At 46.0% G+C, this 24,690-nt stretch overlaps 1 protein-coding gene across 1 annotated transcript; it reads right to left on the bottom strand.

The window, feature by feature from the left end:
• Nucleotides 1-386: 386 nt before the first annotated feature.
• ATP6V1C2 (ATPase H+ transporting V1 subunit C2) lies at nucleotides 387-23,406 on the bottom strand. Its single transcript, XM_063330476.1, has 13 exons — nucleotides 23,308-23,406; nucleotides 22,422-22,580; nucleotides 20,796-20,863; nucleotides 13,851-13,936; nucleotides 9,153-9,247; nucleotides 8,047-8,138; nucleotides 5,601-5,699; nucleotides 4,436-4,504; nucleotides 3,418-3,510; nucleotides 2,898-2,991; nucleotides 2,500-2,597; nucleotides 1,964-2,093; nucleotides 387-786 (listed from the first exon to the last, which is right to left on the bottom strand). The coding sequence occupies exons 2-13, from the start codon at nucleotides 22,548-22,550 to the stop codon at nucleotides 691-693; spliced, it is 1,149 nt and encodes a 382-aa protein (XP_063186546.1). The 5' UTR covers nucleotides 22,551-22,580; nucleotides 23,308-23,406; the 3' UTR covers nucleotides 387-690.
• Between the last annotated feature and the right edge of the window lie 1,284 nt (nucleotides 23,407-24,690).

Raw genomic sequence — 24,690 nt, 5'->3', positions numbered from 1 at the left:
AACTTAAAATGGATATTTGTCATTTAGTGTCTGTAAGAGATTGCCCATACCTTGTCCCTACGAGAGGCAGTGTAAGAACCACAGGTAGCCAACAGCAGATTGACTGCTGATTTGGGGCAGGAACTGTGCTCCAGCTCTCAGTTATCCCAGCAGCTGAAATCAAATGGAACTGTTCCAATTGAAATATCTTGGCAAAAACTAAACTTACAAGTACTTGGGACTACAAGTCATGCTACACTAAGTTCCACAGCAATTTTGAGGATCTTTCTTCTTAAGCTTTATCTTTTTTTAAATTAAAAAAAATATTGGGTTTTGTTCCTGATACTTTCTACTCTCTCTTTTAAGTTTGCTTTGTTAGAAGAACAGGACTGTACACATCTAGTAGATCCATTAGCCACCACACTTTAAATTGTTTTATTTCAAGTCCAATAGATATTCCATCTTTGTAACTTACCAAAAAAATAAATACTACCATAGTACCTCCTGCCTCTGAAATATGTCTTTGTAAAACTATGAACAAGAGATATTTATATGAAGTCACTGTAAAAATTACTGGAAGTGGTAGGAAGACCTTAAGCAATTATCCTGCTACAGCATCTGCATTTTGATTTTACTTTCAGTAGCTAAAGATTAATTTTTGAGACCCTGAAGTCACAGTAAAACAATAGATGAAGCTTGAGCAATATTTTTTTAACTGCTGTCAAGAAGACTGAGGTCAATCTTGAAATAAACGTAAGGATAGTATTCTTGATTACTCAGTTGTAAACCAGGGATGTCCATGCCAGGCTGCAAAAGGAAACAGGATGACTTTAGTATCAGTAAACAAACTGTTCACAGTTTGAAGCTACACTGGATTGCTTTTGTGCTCCTCTTCCACAGGTGGAATGGAGTTTTGTATTTGCTGTGCTCAAGATGGGGAATTCACCGCTGAGAATCTGGCGTTTGCTGCGTGTTTTCAGGCTGCCTAAGGCAGTTAGCACTGAGAATTCATGCTTGCTTAGTGCAAGTTTATGAACACGTATTTTTGTGTGCTTCAGCTCTAGAGCAGCTCATTTCTTTCTCCTCTATGCACTGCGAATCTTATGCTTGCTGTTTTTAGGCTGTTTCAACACCTACTGGTTTATTCTAAATCATTTGTGCGCTCAGGGTGGGGGGTGGGTGGGTGGGGAGAAAGCAAGTACTGCTGCTTGCTGAAGTTTTAGATTGAGGTATTTAGTCAACGACAGCCTCTTAGAGGGGATGGAGCCATCACGCTCATAGCATTTAGTTCTGAATTCATTTTTCTTGCTTGTATTGATCTGAATGCTTATAGAAAATTTTTACCTAGAGGAACGGACGTAATTGAGCAGACCTATTTCAGGCCAGTAGCTGTAAACATCAGATGCTTCAGCAGAAAATGTACGCAATCTCTATGCTTCTCCATTATAATCTGAGCCTGCCCGTTACCTTAACCCGATCTGTAACCACCAGGTATTAGAGCTGCATCCAGGGACCCTGGCAGTGCAAGGTGTGAGGAGTGCCTTGCCCTAACCCCTGGACTGTGAACCTGTTCATTGGCTAAACTGAGACAAGCTGCAGCATGCCATGAGGACAGGCTGAGAGAGCCAGGGTTGTTCAGCCTGGAGAAGAGAAGGCTCCAGGGAGACCTTATAGCCCCTTCCAGTACCGAAAGGGGGCCTATGGGAGAGATGGGGAGGGGCTCTTTATCAGGGAGTGTAATGATAGGACGAGGGGTAACAGTTTCAAACTGAAGGAGGGTGGATTTAGATTAGATATTAGGACGAAATTCTTTCCTGTGAGGGTGGTGAGGCACTGGAACAGGCTGCCCAGGGCTTTGAGCAGCCTGGTCTAGTGGGAGGTGTCCCTGCCCATGGCAGGGGGGTTGGAACTAGATGGTCTTTAAGGTCCCTTCCAGCCCAAACCATTCTGTGATTCTATGTGCAGTTGTAGACCAAATACATACATCCATTATACTTGCTGCTGCAACTTCATCCAGGTGTTTGAAGACCACGTTTAGGACATCTCTCAGGCGTTTGACAGACTTCCGATTGGGCTGCAGCAGCATTGCTTGGAAATTCACTGGGAGGCCATACCTTGAAACACATCAACATACACGATCATCTGCTGCAAAGGGGCACACTTTTCCACTCCTGCCCTTCTCCCTCGTCAGTCTCCAGGCACACTAGCTGATGGTGCACTGCAGAAACAATCTCCATGGTGGTGTGCTGCCTCTAGTTGAAAGTATTTTCTTTTTTAAGACAAGAGTCAACTAAATAGTGTCTTTCTGTTTTCTGCTGCCCTCTAAGTGCCCCCAGAGAACTATTTTTCATCAGCTTCGTATTTCACCTTTTTTGTGGTCATCTGTATTGTCTCCTGTGAGCTTCTGGAGCATGGTGCGTCAGGGATGTTCCCTCCCATGAAGGAACTGCCCCAGGAAGAGAGCTGTACATTTTGACTTCTCCAGGAATCTCTGCCCGCACTGCATGTTTACCCGCTTACCTCAGGACAGATTCAACAAAAACTCTCAAGGCTTTCACGTGAATCCAAGCCACAAACGCTTCACTGAAGTTCACTTTCAGCCAGCGCAATAACGGGCCCTGTGAGAACAGACATAACAGTATTGCAACGCCTTCGGTGGGTGAAGCAGCTCCACAGCTCACACCACTGAGTCCATCATGGGCTGCTGAGAGAATTCTCAGGCAGCCTGTTCGTGGCTCCCAGTTTATCGGAAACTCAAGTGACCTTGGGCAAATTGTGTTATCTATCCTGTGCCTTGGGTTTCTGGGCTAAATGGAGCTCACAGGATTCTGTTGGAACCATAAAGCCATTTCTGAGTGAGAGGTGCTTAGGCACGCCTGTAGCAGTTACATGGGCCGTTGACTTGATGTGCTACTTACGTATTGTTGTTTCTTATCAGAAGCTAATTTCATCAGCTCTTCCTTTTCGCATTTCAGTTCCTTCTCATCAAAATAAAATTCTCGAACCATGAACCTACAATTGAATGACATTTGCTCTCACAAGCCATAGTCTAAGCAATGTGTGTGCTCGATTCTTTTGCCTCTGGACAAGCTGGTACAGGATGTTTCAAAGTCGCTAGCCATTTAGCTGGTTAAAGTATGTGGAGGGTGAGAGTTGAAGTCACCCCCAGAAAGCAAGCTTCCTGCTGTCAGTAGCACGAGAGCAGGAAGGACAATTCCAGGATCTGCAGTTTGGTGCTTAACTCATAGAAATCACCGTATCTGCTGCCACAGCTCCTCCCACCCTGCCTTCTCAGTGGCCTTAGGGCCAGCAGCATCCCAAACAGTAAGGAAGTCCTAAAAACCAGTGATGGATTCAGCTGTACTGCACACAGAACAAACCTCACACCCTCACCACCTGCCTGCTAGCCTGCCCTGCCGAGCAATCAGTGCTCCTTACCTGTTCTCCCTGGCTTTAGCCTTGAAGTCATCCATCACTTTTCTAAATAGCGTCACGGTGAAGAGTCCCCCCTCTGCATCCTCAGCAATCATTCTGCGGGAGGGAAATCCACTGCTGTGATTTGACATGGCAAATCCCTCATGCCTTCTTTACCTTCCTCTTCTGCAGTTCTTTTTTCATTTATGATACTGAACAACACCCTGCTTTTCAAGAACTGCTGTGACTGAAATAGGGAACTAGCCACTGGCTACGCCATCTCCAATGTAAAACTCCCACAAGTTCAGTTCCTGAACCCACCGTAGTACGCGCGCATTCTGCCTGCCTGCTTTTTCTATGTTTCCTGATAATTTTCCCCTACTTTCCCTGCACTTGTGTTTTTGAGACAGGCAGTAGCACACAGCTTGCTTCTTTGTGCTTTCCACTTCCTCTGTTTCAGATAATCGCGCTGTCACCTCTTGCGCCCTGGATTGGACCTGATGGTCTGTGGGAGCTAAACAGTGGAATATTTAATTCCTAGGAAGGATTTTTTACTCCAGGTGAAAGGATAAGTTCATATTGGATTTGCTAGTGGAAATGACTACGCTGAATTATCCTATTCTACAGCAGAAAGCATTTAAAGATGCAAAGACAGTGTTTGATCTTTGTAAAAAGTAGTTTCCATAAAGTTGTATGTGATTGCATGTGTCTGAATTATGCCTGGATTACAGTAACAAATTGTTTGCCTGCTTTACACAAAAAACAAAGGCTCTGGTTGAAAGTAGAAAGAACTAGATTACTGGAAAAGGGAACAAGCAGCTAATTGTAAAAAAAAAAAGTGATGACTTTTTTTTCTTTCATCTGCACGTCCCTTCAACAGAATAATTTCTGATTTCAATTGAGAATGAGACTGGGCAAATCTGTATGTTAACATGGAGCCCATGCATTAGACAAGTGATTCCTTCCAGGATCCAGCAATTTGAGGGCCTGAAGTATGGCAGGGATCTCTGAAACAGAGACCTTAATTTGGAATTTCACTTACTTGGTGGAACGAGGCACTACCATATCAGAGAGGGATTCATAGGTCTTCTGCCACTGTACGTAGCTTGACCTTTGAGCAACACAAAACAAAGCACAGTAAATAAATATTATACACTAGAAAGCAGATATGTTGATAAATGCAGCTAATTAAGCTAACGGCTTAGGATAGAAGGGTTGGAGCTCTTTGTGCTGGGTTATGTGATTAAGATACATCAGGCTCTCCTATCCTTTCCTCTCCTAGTCACCAGCTACGGAGGTATCTCCCTCAATGCTGCACCCCTAATTCTCACTTTGGGTTTTGGCATGAGGAAGGGCCCAGAGCAGGCAGGTGATGATGGGAAGAAGGTGGCTTTTGGCACATACTTCCAGGCTGCCACACCGTGTCCCGTGCTCCAGGACCCCGTACAAGCTGCCCCTGATCCATGGGTAGGTGCGGTACATCTGCTGTGTGCAATCCCAGGGCTGATCTGGTGCTACACCGCAAACCTGGCGAGCGCCAGCACTGGGAGAAAGGGGTCAAGGGGATGGTAAGAGTTTGCAAAGCAAGAAGTCTGTTTATAGGGAGAATCTGAAAGAATGTGCAAATAAACTCAGCAAACTTACCTCAGACAGCTTTTTGTAACACGGTTTTCACAGACAGAAAAGTGCCGGTACTGTATGTGTGTGTGTTGGGACAGGGCTATCTGGAGAGGAAGGGTTTTGTGTAGGCTTCCGAGAAGGACATCGCGTAACTTCACAGCTGATGGTGATGGCAGTCATCCTACGTGCAGGCACTTACGAATCACGGCCAGCAGAGGCCTTGTGAGTTTGACAGGTCTAATTCTTTTTATAAAGTGGCTGAACTCCAGTAAGAATCAGCTTTTCTGTTTTTTTTTTTAACTCGTACTATTCCTAGCAGAAGGCTGTTTGAGAGCCCACTCTGCAACCATTAAAAACCTACATCCCGATTCTGTCCTGCTCCCAGTTCGGAGCAGTCTTTGTCTCTTTCTTTTGTGCCGGCACCATGCGTGGCAGAAACTGTTCTTTCTCTTTGCTACCAACTCCACCTGTGCCCCAGCCGCGGCACTGATGAGCTGCCCCAACCTGACCCAGTATCGCCTGGATCCGGAGCTTCTGCCTGAAACTCAATGCCACACGGAGCGCGTGTGCACACGCTATTGCCTTACTTTGGCACCACGACGAGCAGCGTGATAAGGTACTCGGAATTCAGAACAAAGTCTTCTTTATGCACGATGTCTGCTAGGGTCCGGGTCAGCAGATTTCCCCTATGGTGACGAAGACAAAGAAAAAATAACATTAGGAGGGAACCAGCAGCAGCACACTGGAGGTATTGTGCTGCGGGTATAATCGCTAATAGTGTACACTGGGGTAGAAGGTGGCCAGGAAGGAGGTGACTAAAGGACACGTCTACACTTCTAAAATGGCCATTCAGTTATTTTTATTGCTACTAAAAAGAATAAAAAAGCAACTAATACTAATGGCAGAATGTTGGTGACTAGGACTAGGGTAGTTTACACCCTTTATGTGAAATGACACCATTCTGCTGCTGTTGTTTCTACAGGAAGGGTGTAGATGCTTGGCAAGTGCGCGCCTGAAGTTACCACCCCGCTCCCAGTCATTGCCGCATCCTGCGGGAGGCACTCGCCTTCGGAAGGCTGCCTGTCGAGCTGCCTGTCGAGCTGCCTGTCTGACCACGCTTCAGTCAGGGTAAGCAATGTTAGTATGGACACAAGCCACCAAAGCAACCCTGAAACTCCATGGGCACAGAGATGCCTCCAGCTGAAGGACAGTGGGAGCAGCAGTCTTGCAGGCAGGTGGGATCTGCGGGAGTGAGTCTCTTCATGGTCTAAGCCCACTTGATCACATTAAGACCCACTAGTGCTGCGCACCTCGGAGGTGTAGATGGCTGGGGCTGGCTGGGCATGGCTGGTGGGCACTAGGTGTGTATGGGAAGAGAGGAGCTGCCCTCCCTGTAACTGGGCAGGAGTGAAGAAGGACCTAAACCAGTAGGTTTTGGTTTGAGGTTCACTGTGCCGGTCTAAACATTAACTGGCCAGTAACATCTTATTAGATGTTTGTTCAAACCAAGCTAGCTGGCACTGGTAGACACCAGATACGCCCCTATTTAAAAGTGGCGGGATGGTGAGAGGAAGACAGGCCTGGACCATGAGGTCTCTGTTCTTCTCCCTCATCACCTTGCTGGAGGCCTGGCGCTGCTTATGTTCCCCACCCAGAGCTTCTGCCTCTCTCCAGTTGTTTAAAGCTGATGTGGAAGCCGGAAAGATGCTGCGGGAAGCGGCTGGGAATTCAAATGGGGCTAAGAAAAGGGAAATGGGAGCTGTTGTCCCCTTGTCCCTCCCACCCATTATTATCCACATGGACGCAGCCTAAGACAAATGTATCTAACACTGTCTATACCAAGCTGGAAGCACTGGCCAGTGGTGCTGGCTGGCGGTGGTGAGGTATGGACACAGGAACTCAGCAAGAGAGGGGGAGATGTAACTGTGCATATGATTCTGCTGACCCTCACGGGCACTGCAGTCCCCATGTTGAGCAGGTCTCCGCGAGAGATAGCATTTTTTTGACAAACTCATTCTAAACCACCACCTGGAAGTATTTTTTCTGTGGTTTCCGGTTGGGTTCAGTGGCGCTGGTGCCAGGAATGCTCATTTTAGCTCCACATTCCGAATAAAATTCCAGCCACCCTGGGGTTTGGTTTGAGCCCCTGCAAGTATCTTCCTTGGGTAAAGGCTGGTTTCTAGGCAGGCTGCCAGCCTGGGTGGCTGATGCGCCAGGAAGGTGAGGACCTGTGTCCCGTGCCCAGAGCAAGGGGCCTCAGCAGGAAAGCGTGACACACAGGAGCATGTGTTGGACAAGAGCTTGCACAGCATGGTCTAAGTTGCTCTAAATTTCCTACGCACTGGAATTTACTATTCTCCCCAGTGATACCCCAGAGAAAAATCCAGCTTATCAGCCCTGGAACAGGTAAAGACAATAAGCAGTTGAAGAGAGGAGACAGAACATTTGGGAAGGCCTTGACAGATCATCACCTGAACTAACAGAATGAAACAAAGAAAAGAAAAATGCAAGTGGGATATGCTGGTGAGGTAGACACAGCAGGGATGGAGAACAGATGCCTTTGGCTGGAATATTGTAAAACCGACTTTCTAAACAGCATTTGCAGAGCTCCCGAAGGAAAAAGCTCTGTCTTGCAAAGGAATCCACTGGTTGACCCAGCTGATCTAATTTCTGACTCCCAGAAATCTCATCAGAACAATACAGTACATTTAGTTTTGACTCTTTCCCAAGACTGTCTGCCCACGCTGCCAATAAAATCCTATTAGGAACTACAGTCTCCCAGAGCTGATTTTGAGACACGCTGATCACACCAGCTCCCCCCGCTCCAGCTTTCGCTGGGTCATAGAATAGGTTGGAAAAGACCCTTGAGATCATCGAGTCCAACCATCAGATGCTCAGTGTGCCCAAAAGCCAGAAAAATGTGTTCCCACCAGAACACACATGGTCCACAGCACAGCAATGGGTGTGAGCGTGCACTGCCCTCAGTTCAGCCATGCAGCGGTCCAGATGCGAATGAGCATGTGTTATACTTACACGGTTTTTTTCTCCAGGCTTTGCAAATTTCCTTTAATGTTGTTGTATGCAGCTGATCGGGTCTTGAGGTCTGTCTCTATTTGAGTCACTTGCTAAAACAAAGTAAAAAAAGTGAGTCAACTCGGTGGTTGAGGTGGCGTCCTCACCCCCCTTCCCGCTCCCTCTGCGCCATAGGGCAAGGACATGGGTATCAGCCCCTCGTAAAACCCCCTGAGTGCGGCCAAGGGGGAGCCGGTGTCGGAGCTCCCCTGTGGCAAAGGCCTCTGCAGAAAGTGGGATGCAGTGAGCTGCTGTTCTGTGCCTTACAGCTGTCTCTAAGGGCAAGGTCACAGCTTTATTTGTTATCCATACTGAACAACACATCACGCCTTCCCAAATGGACCGACCATGTATATAATTCATCCAGCCTGCAATGCGTTTGATTTAATGTCAGGCCAACGATTTCACAAAAGAACTCCAAAATGGAGAATGATATGGCAGTATATAAAAACAATAAAATGTTACAATGAAGGGGATTCTATTGCAGAAAGCATATCAATGTACTCTACTAAGTCTGATAAAGTGTCATACACTTATAGACTGGATAGATTTAAATATATATATCGTGGCCTTCCAGTATCTGAAGGGAGCCTACAAGAAAGATGGAGAGGGACTTTTTACAAGGGTATGTAGTGATAGGACGAGGGGTAACGGCTTCAAACGGAAATAGGACAGATTTAGATTAGATATTAGGAAGAAATCCTTTCCTGTGAGGGTGGTGAGACACTGGAACAGGCTGCCCAGGGAAGCTGTGGATGCCCCATCCCTGGAAGTGTTCAAGGCCAGGCTGGATGGGGCTCTGAGCAGCCTGATCTAGTGGGAGGTGTCCCTGCCCACGGCAGGGGGTTGGCACTGGATGGTCTTTAAGGTCCCTTCCAACCCGAACCATTCTATGGTTCTATGAATCTAAAATATCAACTGCTTCAGTACAGAGTGCGCGCTTCTGAGTCTGACAGCCTAAACCAAAGGCAAAGCTGTCACTGACTACCATGAGAGGAGGGACCAAAAGCCGCGAAAGACAAGTTTCCCCCTGCTGATATCTTCTTAAAATTTTGAGTACAATTTACCTTTGCTAATGCTTCTGATATATTCTTCAGCGGCTGCTTTACGGGATATTTGGCCATGTCCCACTCAAAGCGTGTCAGGTAGCTAATTAGATCAACTGAAAATGCAAAGAGATGCATTAAAGCAGACAGCTTACCAGATGGCAGGTGAAAGTTTGGGTAGCAGTCCCCAGCTACGGCCTAGGCACATCTTTGATTAACATTAGAGATGGGAAGGAACCAGAAGCCCACCTTTGAATCCTTATAGAAATTTGATATAGATCAAATCCACACAGAACATATGCCCAGTCTAATCATCTTTATAATTAGAATTATAAATATTTTTAATTATAATTAATCATCATCTTCACAGCAGAAACAGCTTCATGTAACATACCTCAGTCTTGATTATTGCAATTTGCCTGAATTTAATCCCAGCAAGAGCTATCAGAAAAATACTTTGTGCCCAGGACCAGCAGTAATGCTCAGGGTCATTGAGGGTTTGATCAAAGACATTAAGAGTGTAACTGATGTTACTTCTCTGTGATTCAGCCAAGCACTCACTAGAAATCAAACCAATTCAGGTGGGATGAGGAATTCCTCATTGACTTTTGTACACGGAGCTCCCCAGCTCACACAAAGCCATACGGTGTTTCTCTGAATGGATAAATCCAGTCACAGCACCCAGCGATAGAAATTCACAGCAAGGCCTTGTGTGCATGCAGCCCCCAAAACAAGGCAGCCCTGGGCCATGGGGAGCGGAGCCATAGCTTCTTCCCAGAATTGAGGGGAGATGACACATAAGCCGCTCTAGAACAGGATCATGCTGTGGATCTCAGGATCAGGGCTCCTTAACATCAGAAAACATTAAGATTTGGTACATTATGGTACCAAATAAAGAATTCTCCTCCAGCAGCTCATGAAATCAGACAGCTCTGTGCCTAAGCTGACTCCTGAGAGTCCTTAGGGTGCCAAACACACTCCTACATAGTGTTCTTGAGCAACTTAATCGGATGGGATAAACTCACAGCAAGCAGAGGGGCTGGGACTGTCCCCCTGCAGGTAAGGGAGGCTAGAGAAAGGCAGCAGGCAGGGTCTCAATGTCTAGGCAAGGAAGCCAGAGGCAGTGTCACCTGCAGGGTAGGCTTTCTTCCAGACCAGGAGAATATCTGGGAAGTCGCCCTGGGGAGATGGGGACCAAAACAAGTTCCAGGTGCCAGGTAAAAGGAGGAGCATGCCGGGGCCATTCAGTGCTCTTCACCGCCTTCTCCAAAGAATTAATTCAGTCCCATAGCGAGGTTTGAGCGCAATTCCTTATGGGCTGGACTTCCAGGGTGTGGGGAAAATTTTATGAACCGAGATGCACGGGAAGGAATGTGAAGAGTTGTGCAACTGCCGCACTACCAGGCTGAGGGTACTACCCTGTCTCGCGTGATACCGAATACCCTTGGCAGGACAGGGCTGTCCTTTCCATGGGCTTCTCTCGCCCCACAACAGAGTCAGTTTACCCTATTAGATTTCTAAAGCATGGAAACTCTTATGTTAGGAGGAAACAGGCTTCTGAGCAAGGGATAAACTGCCTGGGAGGCAGAGAGCACTGGCATGAAGGCGTTCTCCCCCTCTTTCTAAAACTACAGCTGTGTAAACCTCCCCCACATCCCATGGGCAGGAATCACGAGGCGAAGATCCAACCCTTCCTGCTAAGGTCTGATCGGGAATCAGCGAATTCTCCTGCACGGCAAGTGTGTGGGAAGGGGGCAAAACCGCAGAAGGCAGAGAGAGCTATCACACAGCTCCAGCAGCGCTTGCTCGTGGTCCCTGGTGGAAAGGCAGGGAGATCGAAAATACTTGAGCAATAAAATTCATGGAGCATTTTCAGCACAGGGTACCCGACACAAGGGTTTCATCCTGCTGCCTGTCTTCCAAGCTTTCTTGCTTAGGCTTTGCTAAATTCAACAGGAGTGAGACCTGCAAAGAGCATGGTATTACTGGGCTGTGCGGAGGAACAGTGTAATCACGGGCTCTGACCTATATATAGCTGAGAAGATACGAAAGTTCCTTGTAGACCTACACGTGCCCTTTCTATCCTCGCATTCCTTGAATCTCAGCAGCATTCAAATGTTAGGCAGTTAAGCACAGCATGAGTTCTCAGCCCATTTTACAAGTTCCCTCTTGAGCAGTGCTGTGGCATGAGTGCAATTTAGTTAAGCAGCCTGATCTTGGGGATGGCACAAACTACTGTGAATGCATCAGCAGAACTGAGCTTAAAATGCCAAGCAGTCCAAGCACCCTGATGCTCCTGGAATGGCACCTTTCATTTATGGAACCTGTCAAGTCACTTCTAAAAGACTTCACATCCAGGAGACATGCTTCCTACCTACCCCAACGTAGCCACAGCTGCCCAGGAACCCCACAGCCTGAATCTCTCGTAACTCTGATTTATTCACCCAGCTCTAAGAGGCAATGTTAAATACTTTCCCTCCAAAACACTTCTTCAAAATTGTTATGCTTCCCATTATGCTTTGTTTTGAGCTCATTATAAAGAACGGAGTTACTCCACCACTTACTAAATTTTAAAATTCAGTTGAGTTCAATATTACTATAAACAAAGAGAATTTGGACTGAATCTTTGAAGAAAAGCTTTTCCTTACCTTTCACATTGTTTATTTTGTCATAAGCGAGAAAGCATTTCCTGCTGTTGTGATATGCTAAGAATCCCTTTATTACACAAACACACGTTTTCCTTCTCTAAGAGAGATCTCCACACGGCTGCTTTCGACTGTTGCCCACTGGAAAGTAGTGTGTGGCCATTTAACTAAGAGTGCTGTATTTTCTAGTACTTTGCATTTTTCTGCACACAAATCCGACCAAACTGCTGTCAGGATTATATACAACTGAGCTAAGATCAGAAAACTTATACAGTGTCACTTAAAACAAAATCTGAGTTGGGATGGTCTAATAGTCTGAAACAGGACCATGCAGCAAGAATATAACATAAATATAAAATTATAATTTTGTTTCTGATTTCATGACCTCGAGGAAGTCTTCAACTTTAGGGACCTTTTGCTAACCAGAAGGGGGAGGAGGAAGAATTCATACAGTGAAGTTGCTGCTGCTTATGAAGAATGACACTGGAATGTATTAGGGGAATCTTCATATACTAAAGCTGACTCAGTTTTTTAAGATGCAGTCAATAATCTTGGAAAGGTTAATGTCTTAGTTTAATATGATTTGTTTGGATGATCAAATCCAAACAGAGGACAGAAATCAGTAACACAGCCACGTAATTTCCACATCCTTCTATTACAATACATGCAGAGCTGACAGGGAAGGAAAATAGTATAAAAAGAGGAAACAAAGGAAATAGGTGAAACCTGTTGTTTCTCAAGTCATAGAGATATCGTGATCAAGCTACGAGGTTGTTACTTGAGAAATCCATCGTAACCTGATCACTGTATCTCTACAACCAGACCAAGACTTGTCTCTAGCACTAATACACACAAATGCATGCTTGTAACATCACTGCAATCATCAATCCTCAACATACTTTTGAGACATTTCATTTTATCCTTTAGCCCTGGAACACAATAAGTGGGATTATCGTACTCGTCAAGCAGTTGCACTCATCAAATGCCAGTCTTACGTCATGCGAGGAGAACATTTCTAAAAGAACATCCTCCCCACCCTTTACTCATACAGATCTTAAGCGCAACACTGCAGGCATCAAAGGGTGATGGAGCGTGCATTCTTAGTTTATTTACAAGCGTCATTCTACAAGCCTGTAATTACCATGTGTAACACATCCAATTTCGTTGTACTTTTCTAGGATAGATGGGAATCTGCTTTGGAACACAATCAGGGTTTACTGAAACATGCGGAGATTTAGGAGCCATCAGTTTCTAAGTGTTAATTTTGTCCTTGACGTAGGCTCCCTTTAGGACCTCGAGTACCATACTAAATAACAAAGGTGGAAAATTAGTTCATGGAGGTTATAAAAACACCATATTGAGTACTTAGTGATGATGTAGGGGAGCATACAGTAAGGTAGTGGGCTCCCATGGCCCTCTCCCATGTCCCAAGTGTCCCTGCCTTCACTGCCTGCTCTCCTCCGCTACACAGGTGCTGGCAGCCAGGGCAGGACACCACTGAAGGACGTTTTCTCCTAACAGGAGTAGGAGCTGCATGTCCTGCCAGCCCCTGGCACAACCTTGTGAGTGCAGCCCCGGCTCCGTGGTTTAGAGCTGTTGCCTCACACGTCCACCCGTGATCCACAGTTAACAACATGATCTATCCCAGCACTGTAGGAGGGAAGGCAGATCGCTACCAGATCGCTGACAGATCTCATGCAGCCATACAGAATGAGATTTAGCTGCCTGTAAGAGATCAAGCCCATACAGGGCAGAGAAAGGTGCTACGTCATTTTAGGAGGGAAAAAGGCTGTCTCCTGCTTTTCTCTTCAATCCTCAGCTCCGGCGTTAGAAACTAGTTCAGGCAGACATTAGTACTAGACACTGAACACTCCTGTAAGCAAAGCCGGTGCTGGATAAAGCTTCTGCTAACTTTGAGAAAAATGGGAGCAGGCCAGATGTGTTACTAAAAAATGTTGCTGATGTTTGTCCTTTCTAATGTGTCAGTGTTTCAATTCCACATGTTCATATTCTGAAGCAAACACAAGCAGCATCAATGCATTTGAAAAAAAAAAAACACATTCACAGCACCTACCTCCATTGGCCAGAAGATTTTCCTGGACTTTATCTTTTGAATCCTCCATAACTTCTCCTATGTACTGGGCTATTTTCTTTATCACGCTTAGGTGTAACAAGAGAGGCTTTGTTAGTGAAGAAACAAAATGAATATAAAACAGTTGCCACAACAATCTGATAAACACGGAGATGCCCACCCAAAACATTTCTGAAGCAAGGCAGGTTACTTTGCAACTCAAATTATGATAAACAACCTATGGCATATTGCCTTATTTCTAAATGCACTGATCTCTGCAAACATACAGGTAATATCATCTCCCCAGTGCTCTAGACTTTCAGAAGATCACGATTCAGTCTTCTGTACGCTTGTGATACTCATAGCAGAAACCGGAAGGCAAGAAACCCATGTTTAAACTCTGAAGGTGATGGAGGAAGAAGAGGCTACATACAGACTAACTCTGGCTGAGACTCTGTTCCATAGGATGCTAAATAAACCCTGAGGGCTTACTGAGATAAGGTTCTTACAAAGTTCGCAGGGGAAAATGACAATGTTCTCTTGTTTGACAGAGAAAATTTCCTTCTTATTCCTCTTCTTTAGGGGACTCTTTAGCGTGGGGGACAAGCCACTCCTTTAAGGTGTGGGAAAACTAGATTCAAATCCTCTTTCTGCCCGATTCAGAGCAGTGATTTGAACAAAGCCCCGCCTGGAGAACATTGTCTCCACACGGTTACTTATTCTTTGCTTATTTAAAAAATGGATTCAAGTCCCTACAGCAGTAGATCCCCCTGGCTCCAGACAAAGTACCTATCTCATACAGGCCAAGAGCCTTTCTGTTTTTTCTAGTATCCTTCTGTACTCAGAAATATTCACAGAATTTGGCCTTCAGTTCCCTAGCAGTTCCAGGTTGACTACTCCTTGTAAAAAAAAGCAACAGTGAAAAAGTAACCACCTGATCATGAAATTGTCAGAGGCATGAAGTGGACATAATCCTTGGCATGGTGACATGGAGTAGAGCATAATGACAGGCTTCTTCTCCCTTTCTTTTCTTACGGAGGGGAGAGTACTACAGCTGCAGATGAGCTGGAGACTGAAAGAGCACCTGCAGTGTTTGGACAATGTGTCTTGTGACATCCTGTGGCTTTCAAGAGTTCAGGAAAGGGTCTTCAGACCAGCTATAGATATCATAAGAGCATCAGGGAAAAGGATTTGTTTTGATGTGCTGCAAAGCAGATTTATGGGCCATTTAAAAGTAGTAATTCATAGAGGTAAAGATTCTCTCTATCTCCATTCCTGTGAAGAAACTCACAGTCTTTGGACTGTGCAGTCTTTGGAAAGGTTTTCCAGTCCTGTGATAGGGAGGAAAAATCTGAGATTGCTGATGCTGCCAAGAATGCAGTAGTCAGAATTCCTGCAGTTTGGGGTCCTTCAGCCTGGGGAAGAGAAGACCTTATTGCAGCCTTTCAATATTTAAAAGGGGCTTATAAGAAAGATGGAGAGAGACTTTTTATCAGCGCCTGTAGTGACAGAACAAGAGGCAACAGTTTTAAACTGAAAGTGATTTAGATTGGACATAAGGAATAAATTCTTTACTCTTAGCATGGTGAGGCACTGGAACATGTTTCCCAGAGAAACTGTGGATGCCCCATCGCTGGAAGTGTTCAAGGCCAGGCTGGATGAGCAGCCTGGTCTACTGGGAGGTGTCCCTGCCCATGGCAGGGGGGTTGGACTGGATGATCTCTAAAGGTCTCTTCCAACCCAAACCATTCTTCTCACAGTCCTGGACAGGTACAGTTCAGAGTACCATTGTACTCTAGTTCACAGCCCTCTCAGGGCTGCCACAGTTTTCTGGCTGCAGCCGCTTAGGGACCCGGTGCCAGCTGAGCTGCTTTCATTACTGTTGAGTGCAGCTGGGGGCTAATCTGATATCTGGGAGACAGTTAGCTCTGGTCTCCTTAGGTACAGATGGTGGAACATGTAGGTGCTTTCGTGTACCCAGCAATCCAACTACCTTCCAGCCCACACGCCCCAATGTTCCTGCAGCAGGATCCAGCCGGAATGCGTGTACATGCTGGGCCAGAGAAACGTTCTCCAGTCCCAGCTTAGTCTTGTGCCTTGCCTTGCATCCTGTGAAATGCAAGCGGGATTCACTCATCCAATACATTCCCCACGCAATGACAGAACGCGCACCCTGTGTACCACTGATGTCTGAGGCAAGTGAGAGCAATCAGACCCCCAGAGGAGCCCCATCAACTATAGTGACATCCAACAGTGAGCAGCATTCACAAACAAGCCTTAAAGCTCTGCCTTTAGATGAGATGAATCCCACCTTGAGCAAATATCATGCTCAAATTATGTGTTATAAAAGGAGAGGGTTTCAGCTAAACTGCCTCAAGAAGTAGTAATAAAAACCTGTACGGATAACAACTCCATTTAGCCTATTATTATCATAGAATCGTCATGGTTAGAAAGGACCTTTGAGATCGTCGAGTCCAACCATACACACATACACAAAAAAAAAAAACCCAAACAAAAAACCCTACAATCTCTGCCACTAGAGCATGCCCTGAAGTGCCACATCTAGACGTTTCTTAAACACCTCTAGGGATGGTGACTCAACCACCTCCCTGGGCAGGCTGTTCCAGTGCCTGACCACTCTTTCAGTAAAGGAATTCTTCCTAATATCTAACCTAAACCTCCCCTGCCGCAACTTCAGACCATTTCCTCTGGTCCTGTCATTATTCACCTGGGAGAAGAGGCCAACACCCACCTCTCTCCAACCTCCTTTCAGGGAGTTGTAGAGGGCGATGAGGTCTCCCCTCAGCCTCCTCTTCTCCAAGCTAAACATGCCCAGCTCCCTCAGCCTCTCCTCAGGTGACCTGGTCTCCAGACCCCTCACCAGCCTGGTAGCTCTCCTCTGGACACGCTCCAGCACTTCAATGTTCCTCTTGTACAGAGGGGCCCAGAACTGAACACAGCACTCGAGGTGAGGCCTCACCAGTGCCGAGTACAGAGGCACCATCACTTCCCTGCTCCTGCTGGCCACGCTATTCCTGATACAAGCCAGGATGCTGTTGGCCCTCTTGGCCACCTGGGCACACTGCTGGCTCATGTTAAGCTGGCCGGCCACCAGCACCCCCAGGTCCTTTTCTGCTGGGCAGCTTTCCAGCCACTCTTCCCCAAGCCTGTAGCGTTGCTTGGGGTCGTTGTGACCGAAATGCAGGACCCGGCACTTGGCCTTATTAAATCTCATACAGTTGGCCTTGGCCCATCGATCCAGCCTGTCCAGGTCCCTTTGTAGAGCTTTCAGTCCCTCTGTTGAGCCTTCAATGGCTTGGAAGACTCTCACATTTTGCTTCTGAAATTGCTGCTATGTCATTAATTGAAAAAAAAAAAAAAAAAAAAAAAAAAAAAAAAAAAAAAGTCTAACACTCCTTAAATGACACTGTGTATTAAAGGGTGCTACCAGCTAGGACTCCAAAATACTGTGGGGAGCAGAAGCCCTGCAATCTGAGGCCACTGCAGAACGCTCTGCCGACCGAGGGCTCAGGAGAACCCTCGGGTAAGAGTGACCGAGGGGATCATCAGCTTGAGAGCGCTCCCTGCTACCACAGTGTGACATGGAAAAACACTCCGCCTCCCTGCGTAAATAAATAATAAAAGTATGTGGAAACAATAGATCCTGCAAACTCTTGCCCCTTCTCTGCTGTCCTGGCAGGAGGCAGCGCTGACAGGTTTGTGCTGCCCGGCTTTACTGGCAGTTTTGTTTATCTAGCAACAGTTCAGCAAGTAGCTGTTTCAGAGGAGCAGGAACACAAATGTTCGGGTCATTTGAAGAGTCTTGTAACCCTCTGGATGCCATTTACTTCAACAAGGTGCGACTGCTTGGCATTTTAACCCTTGAATCACAACTTAGACTCAAAACCTTGGGCATTTATTTAACGCAAAATGCTTTTGAACGTCCGTGTGGGACTTGATCTGTGTTGACTATTCTCTGCTGTTAGTCTACTCTAATGCATTTTTCTTATTTTTTAAACGCATTTTTCTTATTTTTAAATCTTGTTGATCATTCTTGATTGACCTAACTGGATGGACAAACAGGACACATAGGAAGAGTCCTTACCGCAGAAGCTTATGGTGGAAGGGCCTTGCTGACTCCTTTGCTCGGTACCTGTAGCACGTCATATGGCAAGTGTCATTACTGGCATTAAAGGGACAACTAGTGGAGCAAAGTGGCATTTGGCTTGAACAAGGAGCTGTACCACGTTGTCAAGTTAGGACAAAGGTAACAGAAAGAGACGGTGAGCCTAGGAAGCTCATACTGACAATTCACTTAAAATTAGCTTCCGTGACCTTACACAGATCTAACAGACGGCTTTTCAGAAGTCCTAATTCTTCACAAAGCTGGGAATTAGCTAAGCCTTTCTGAAAATCAGTTCTGCATGATTTTTGGCAGCCCTCAAACGCAGATTGCACAGTTGCTTGCCGATCTGCTGCCCTGACTAGCAACACCTTCCAGTAGAACAGACAGCAGGTATTGCCACTCTCTCTCCCCAAATTTGCCCCCTTCACCACTTCAGGAAGAATCTCTGCAGTATGAACCACAGGCCTGAACATGTTTACAAAGAATTTGGGACAGGTTTTTTTGGCAGGGTCACAATGGAGATGGTTTTCTTCATGACTTGAGTATTAAGTTGTTCTGTCCTGCTAAAAATCCTGAAAAAAGCAATAGGGGTCTATTTTAGGTAGTTCTATGAGGAGCAGGGAGCCGGGCTCGATGATCCTTATGGGTCCCTTCCAATTCGAGATATGCTATGATTCTATGATTCTAAAAAGATCAGCGTTGTGTGCAACCCAGAGTGATCAAATGTAATCATCCTAATACAGCCCTGCTGTAGCACCAGTAAAATAGTAAAAAAAAAAAAAAAAAAATACTACAGAGAAATGTATTCTAGAAGACTTATTTTCACCTAAACTGCCTCACACAGATGTAAACAGTTTATATCGGTGCTTCTGTATGTGTTTGCAATTGCCAGGCAAAATTTATGAAACTATCAAGCATATTTAGACAAGCAAATCCTTATCAGTCCTGGCTGGGGGAAAAAAAGATAAAAAGCCCCAGAGCTAACACGTGCCTCTGTGACCAAAACCACAACTATAAGTGAGTTATACTTCCAAAGCAAAAAAGAACCCCCTCCCCCCCAAAAACCCCCAACACCTTGTACTTTAATTGCCTCAACAACAAAGTCTACTTTGTGCCATGAAGTATCTTACAACCTGGCATTTTCTCAGCTTGCTGTACTATATTATTCTTTGTGCACCCAGGTCAGTTTGGCCCAAAAGGCAATCTGGGCAATGATCAGCAAGGAGATCATGTGAGTTTTTGCATAAGTAGGTTTGATACTCTGATCTAGTTAAAGATGGCCCTGCTTACTGCAGGGGGGCTGGACTCGATGACCTTTAAAGGTCCCTTCCAAACCAACACATTCTAAGATACAATGTGAGTCAATATTGTGGTTTTCAAGGAGTTTAAAAGCCTGGAGAGAGGAGAGCTCCAGACTTCATTCATAAGAACTTATTCATTAGAACTCCTGTATCTGGTTGAAAAGGGGCAGAAGGCTAAAGAGAAATATTCTGGGAAAATCATGGTTGCACCCTAAGAGTTGCGGTCAATGGCTCAATATCCAAGCGGCAACCAGTGATGAGTGGTGTTCCTCAGGGGTCAGTACTGGGACCGCTGCTGTTTAACATCCTTCTGGGTGACATGGACAGTGGGACTGAGTGCACCCTTGGCAAGGTTGCTGATGACACCAAGCTGTGTGGCGTGGTTGACATGCTGGAGGCAAAGGATGCCATCCAGAAGGAACTGGACAGACTTGAGAGGTGGGCCCGTGTAAACCTCATGAAGTTTAACAAGGCCAAAAGCAAGGTCCTGGACGTGGGTCAGGGCAATCCCAAGCACAAATACAGGCTGGGCAGAGAATGGATTGAGAACAGCCCTGAGGAGAAAGACTTGGTGGATGAGAAGTTCAACATGATGCATCAATGTGCACTCGCAGCCCAGAAAGCCAACCACATCCTGGGCTGCATCAAGAGAAGCGTGGTCAGCAGGTCAAGGGAGGTGATTCTGCTCCTCTACGCTGCTCTCGTGAGACCCCACCTGGTGTACTGTGTCCAGCTCTGTGGCCCCCAACATAAAAAGGACATGGACCTGTTGAAGCGGGTCCAGAGGAGGGCCATGAAGATAATCAGAGGGCTGTAGCACCTCTCCTATGAAGACAGGCTGAGAGAATTGAGGTCTCTTTATCAGGGAGTGTAGCGACAGGACCAGGGTAACAGTTTTAAACGGAAAGAGGGTAGATTTAGATATCAGGAAGAAATTATTTACTGTGAAGGTGGTGAGACACTGGCACAGGTTGCCCAGAGAAGTTGTGCATGCCCCATCCCTGGAGGTGTTCAAGGCCAGATTGGATGGGACTTTGAGCAGCCTGGTCCAGTGGGAGGTGTCCCTGCCCATGGCAGGGGGGCTGGGACTAGATGATTTTTAAGGTCCCTTCCAACCCGAACCATTCTGTGATTCTATGATAAGGTCAGGGAGGGCTTCATATTCTCTAAATGCTGTTTTATTAATTTAAATTTCTGGATGGGGTGGGAGGATGTTCTTTCTTTTAAAAAAAGAACTTTTTAAAGCAGTTTCCTTCTGAGATTCCCTAGCACTGCCACTCAAATGGATTGCTGTGCAGACAAAACTATCATGAACTTAATGCAGTTAAATTTTAAGGAATGATCCTTTCTTTGTGATGACTGTGATGGCAGTCAACACAAGGGTTAAACAAAGCCTATCCACTTTAGCCCGGTTGTAGTCCAGGCTGAACTGAGTCAGACCGAGGTGAACACAAGGACATACCGTCCCATAAAAACAATGTCTGTTTCTCATTTGTAGGCAGTAAATAAGATCTATTTTACCTTTCAGCAAAGGTATCAAGTTTTCCCAACTCATCTGACAGACCAACAAGAGCATCCAGTGTCCCCACCTGTGCAAAAGATGAGAAGTAGGTGAAAGATGCACAAGTCTGTCTAAGGCTTCTGTTGGCAGAGTCTTAGGGACACCGACTTGTGTTTAGCACTTGTGAATCCAGTAGTTTGGTGGAACTTTATTTACTTAGTGGAAAATAGTAGCAATTCCTTTACCCAAGACCTAGGGCATAAAAAGCCTTTTCCAATAAAGGAAAAAACGTATGTGTAGTCTCAAGACTACACGTCAGTGTCTTCCTTCCTGTTTTCCTTCCTGTATCATCAAGTAGCACAGACTGGTCTTTTACATGATAAAATAGTGACTAGAAATGCACACAATATACATAGAAACAAATATGATGTATTGAGCGAATGAAGGGAAGCAGCACTTATTCAGAAGGGGGTCCCTGTCTGCATTCTTTGCTATTACCAGCGACTAAGGCTCTCACAAAGCCATTTCCTCCAAGACCTACATCTGCTTTTTGTACGACTCTGTCACAGTCACAATCTTATGTTTATGGTATTGCAACATATTGCCAAACCTTTTCTTATAATGTTGCCAGCTCAACATTACGAAGGGTCAAGCTGAAGAAGAAGAAACAAATTTTACATAGATCAGAATATTAATGGGCCAGTTGCACCTTCAGGTACTGTGAATGCTTTATCTCCTATGATGTTAGCAGACGCACCAACATCTACTGGGTAAGACCCATAGATGGTAAAAACCATATCAATCTCAGGTGCACAAAAAGCAACATTCCCAGTCTGAAAGATCCATGCGACAATTCAGTAGGCTATTACTTGAGAACAGGCCACGCTCCCCTTTTACTTGCATCCTTATGTAACTGGGATAGCTCAAGTTATAACTGTTAACAGTCTTTCTGGATTAAAGCCAGATCCTGGATGCACTAAGAGTAGCTTCATTAAGTGATGGGTTATGGCAACTCCCCAAGGAACCAAGTTCTACATCAATAGTAGCTCCCCTGACTTTAATATGGATTTTTCATAGCCACAACTGAAACAAAAATAAGGTGCAGATCTTATAAAATAAGGATTAAATAATGCAAATATATATAAAAAAACCCCATGGATTAATACCGTTCCTATTTACATGATGATTTGAAGTTGGGTAATATAGCTGAATATAGACACACATCTGTTCCCCAAGGAATAATGTACATTACAGCACTGTTTTCTCTGTCAGCAGCCTCACTGGCACGGTTCTACGTGCTTAGCTACTCCCTTTGCATTAGCGATCCAAGATGTACAACGCTGTATGACTTTCACGACTGGGAGCAAACGGTACATCGAATGTAATAGATGAGTTATTTAACTCATCTCACTCATCTTCCCTCCTTATACATACATCCTTCCAACGTGAAGGTCAGCTTCAAGCACAATGACTTCTTTTCTCTCTGATCAATTTCCAGTTGACTGAACACAATTCAGTCCCTGACACCAATCTTCTTCTACTCCCTGCGTATTATCCCAAAAGATAAATCCCACATTTATCCCGAACGTCTGTAGTCCTGGTTAATGCTGCTGTATCACCCACACCCAAACCCTTTCCTTGTTTACCTTTAAGTCTGGAATATGAAATTTGCTGTTGCTGGACAGGCTCGATTTAGACGTCACCATGTTCATTCTCTCCCATGCCTGCAGATTTGTTTTATCGCCCGGAGCAGAAATTAGCCAGAACTCCGACATGATCTAGTATTTTCCCTTTGCTCCCGGACACTGTAGAAACACAAACCAGGTAAGTGGCTAAAAGAGAACAGCACAAAACAGGCTATTCCCTAAGAACAGAAAAAGTTAGAACAGATTAATGATTCTTTTTTTATCAGAAACACAAGGAGAGGGAGTCAGTCCTGTGTCTCTGGCTGAAATGGAACATGACCTTCTCCAAAATGTCACGGCTGTTGCTCCTTTCTCAGGGTTGTTTCACCCAGTTTCTGAATGAAGAAATGAAGCTTCCTCCTCCCCTTTTCCCTCCCAGTCTGTTCCATTCACCCTGCACTGTCAGTCCAGCCTCCATTGTGGAGTTCGGGGACTCCACTGAACCACCCAAATGTAATTAAGGATTTCTGATTGACAAATATTGTCTCGCAAGTTTTTGGACACTTGCAGGCAAAGCTGAAAGCAAAGACCTCTGCTCAAGCTATAGGCTGCAAAAGATGCCACTGGCATGATGGAATACTACTTTCTCCTGTGTTTTTCTCCCCAGGCTGGATAGGAAGGGAAGGAGCTGGAGGAAGGCACGTCGCGACATACAGAGACGATATCAGCAGCAACACCACAGCTAGAAGAGTCGCGAGAACCCACGGGGGACAACTTCACGGGTGTTCACCAGGGCAGGAGAGCGAGGAGCAGAAGCGAGCCCTGCGAGCGGCGATGTGGGGGGTGCGATGCTGCCGGCGGGGGTGTGTGTGTGGGGGGGTGTGTGTGTCCCTGCCCGCTGCCTTACCTGCGCTCCTCGCCGCTCCCTGCCCGCTGCTGCCAGCCCGGCGGCTCCCGGCGGCGGACGGCGGGGCGGGCGCGGACATGCTCGGTGAAGCGGACGGGGAGGGGCGGGGCGGGGGGAGGCCGGGCAGGCGGGAGGGAGGGCAGCCCCCGGAGCCGGACCGAAGAGGGTAGGAGGTGGGCAGGGAGGGCTGCTGCCCTCGGGGAGACGATCCCTTAAAAGCCGGCGGCGGCTCTGATCCTTGCGGCTTTCCGTCTTTTTGCTGTCTTTTAAACTCGCGAAAAGACTGCAGAGGGCATTTCTTCTCGTTAAACGCTGACTGGCTTTAGCAAGTCTGAAGGTTTTGGAACAAATGAAGAAACTTTTGTGACACTTTTGTTTGTGGGACTTCCCTGGATGCTTTATTTAAGAAATACTCATGCGGCGCAGGACTCTGCAAGGTAGCGATGCTGCCTGCCTTGGCGATGCTTCTCCCTTGGTAGAATGTAGCTGTGGCTTTTAGTCCTTTCTAAGTCTTGAGTTTGCCTTCAGTTGCCTTAAGCTCGCTTAAGATATTGGGAGTGCTTTGTAGCTTGTATGGAGTAATGTTCTGCAGACCCTCCTAAACCAGATGGGCTCTGATGTAAGCAAGAGTCTAAAGCTTCCAGTACCTGCCTTTGAGCGGCATCTCTGCAAGCGGGAATTCAACCCCCTCAGGAAGGGTACATGGTGCATCCAGTTCTCATTTTCATAGTCTAATCACTATACTATCCTACAGCACTTAGGCAATCTCTGCTATTACTGGTGCTTTATTTTCTTCAAAAGACAGTGCATTGTTTGCTCATGTTTCTGTGTAGCACTGTGTACCACTCACAAGAAATTAAACAGAAGGATGGTCTTGGTTTTCCACATGATCTGTCCTCAACTGAGAGGGTTTGAGTTGCTCGGGCCAGGCAGGTCTGGTCACGCTCGGGGGCAGAGCTCTTGACACCTCCAAGAACCTTAAATGAAAACCCCAAACAGGTTTAAGTATCTCCAGCACTAGGTAGTAGCAGCTGATGGAAGATATCCTGCATCATAGTCTTGGACTTGGACTGTTCCATCTAAATCACACTTTAGGTGGCTAACGTGCATGGCAAGGTCTTAGACTCTAAATGTATAGACTCTTTAGATTAGCAAGGATTTTTCTTCCTTTGCTTCTCTTCTTTTCTTCTCTTGCTTCTCTTCTGCATGCTGCACACCCTGGTGGTAACACAGCTATGATAGCTCATGTCTCCCCTGCCATTTCCCTGGCTGGTACTGTGCGTTGTGCCGTGTGATCTCCAAGCTGTCTAATTCCCTTGTGATCATCATGTGTCTTTCTGCTTTCTTTGGCCCATTAATGCAGTGAACCTTTCCGTGGCTTTG

The sequence above is a fragment of the Chroicocephalus ridibundus genome, chromosome 3 (genome assembly GCF_963924245.1).
Source record: "Chroicocephalus ridibundus chromosome 3, bChrRid1.1, whole genome shotgun sequence".
NCBI classification, from domain to species: domain Eukaryota; kingdom Metazoa; phylum Chordata; class Aves; order Charadriiformes; family Laridae; genus Chroicocephalus; species Chroicocephalus ridibundus.
This window is presented reverse-complemented; position numbering and strand designations above follow the sequence as displayed.

Coding starts and splice junctions, on each gene's coding strand:
- ATP6V1C2 (XM_063330476.1), bottom strand. CDS start 22,550: ATGTCGGAGTTCTGGCTAATTTCTGCTCCGGGCGATAAAACAAATCTG. Junction 13,937..20,795: donor CTTGATACCTTTGCTGAAAG/GTAAAATAGATC, acceptor GTTACACCTAAG/CGTGATAAAGAAAATAGCCC. Junction 2,094..2,499: donor TTTGTTGAATCTGTCCTGAG/GTAAGCGGGTAA, acceptor ATGTGTTTCAAG/GTATGGCCTCCCAGTGAATT.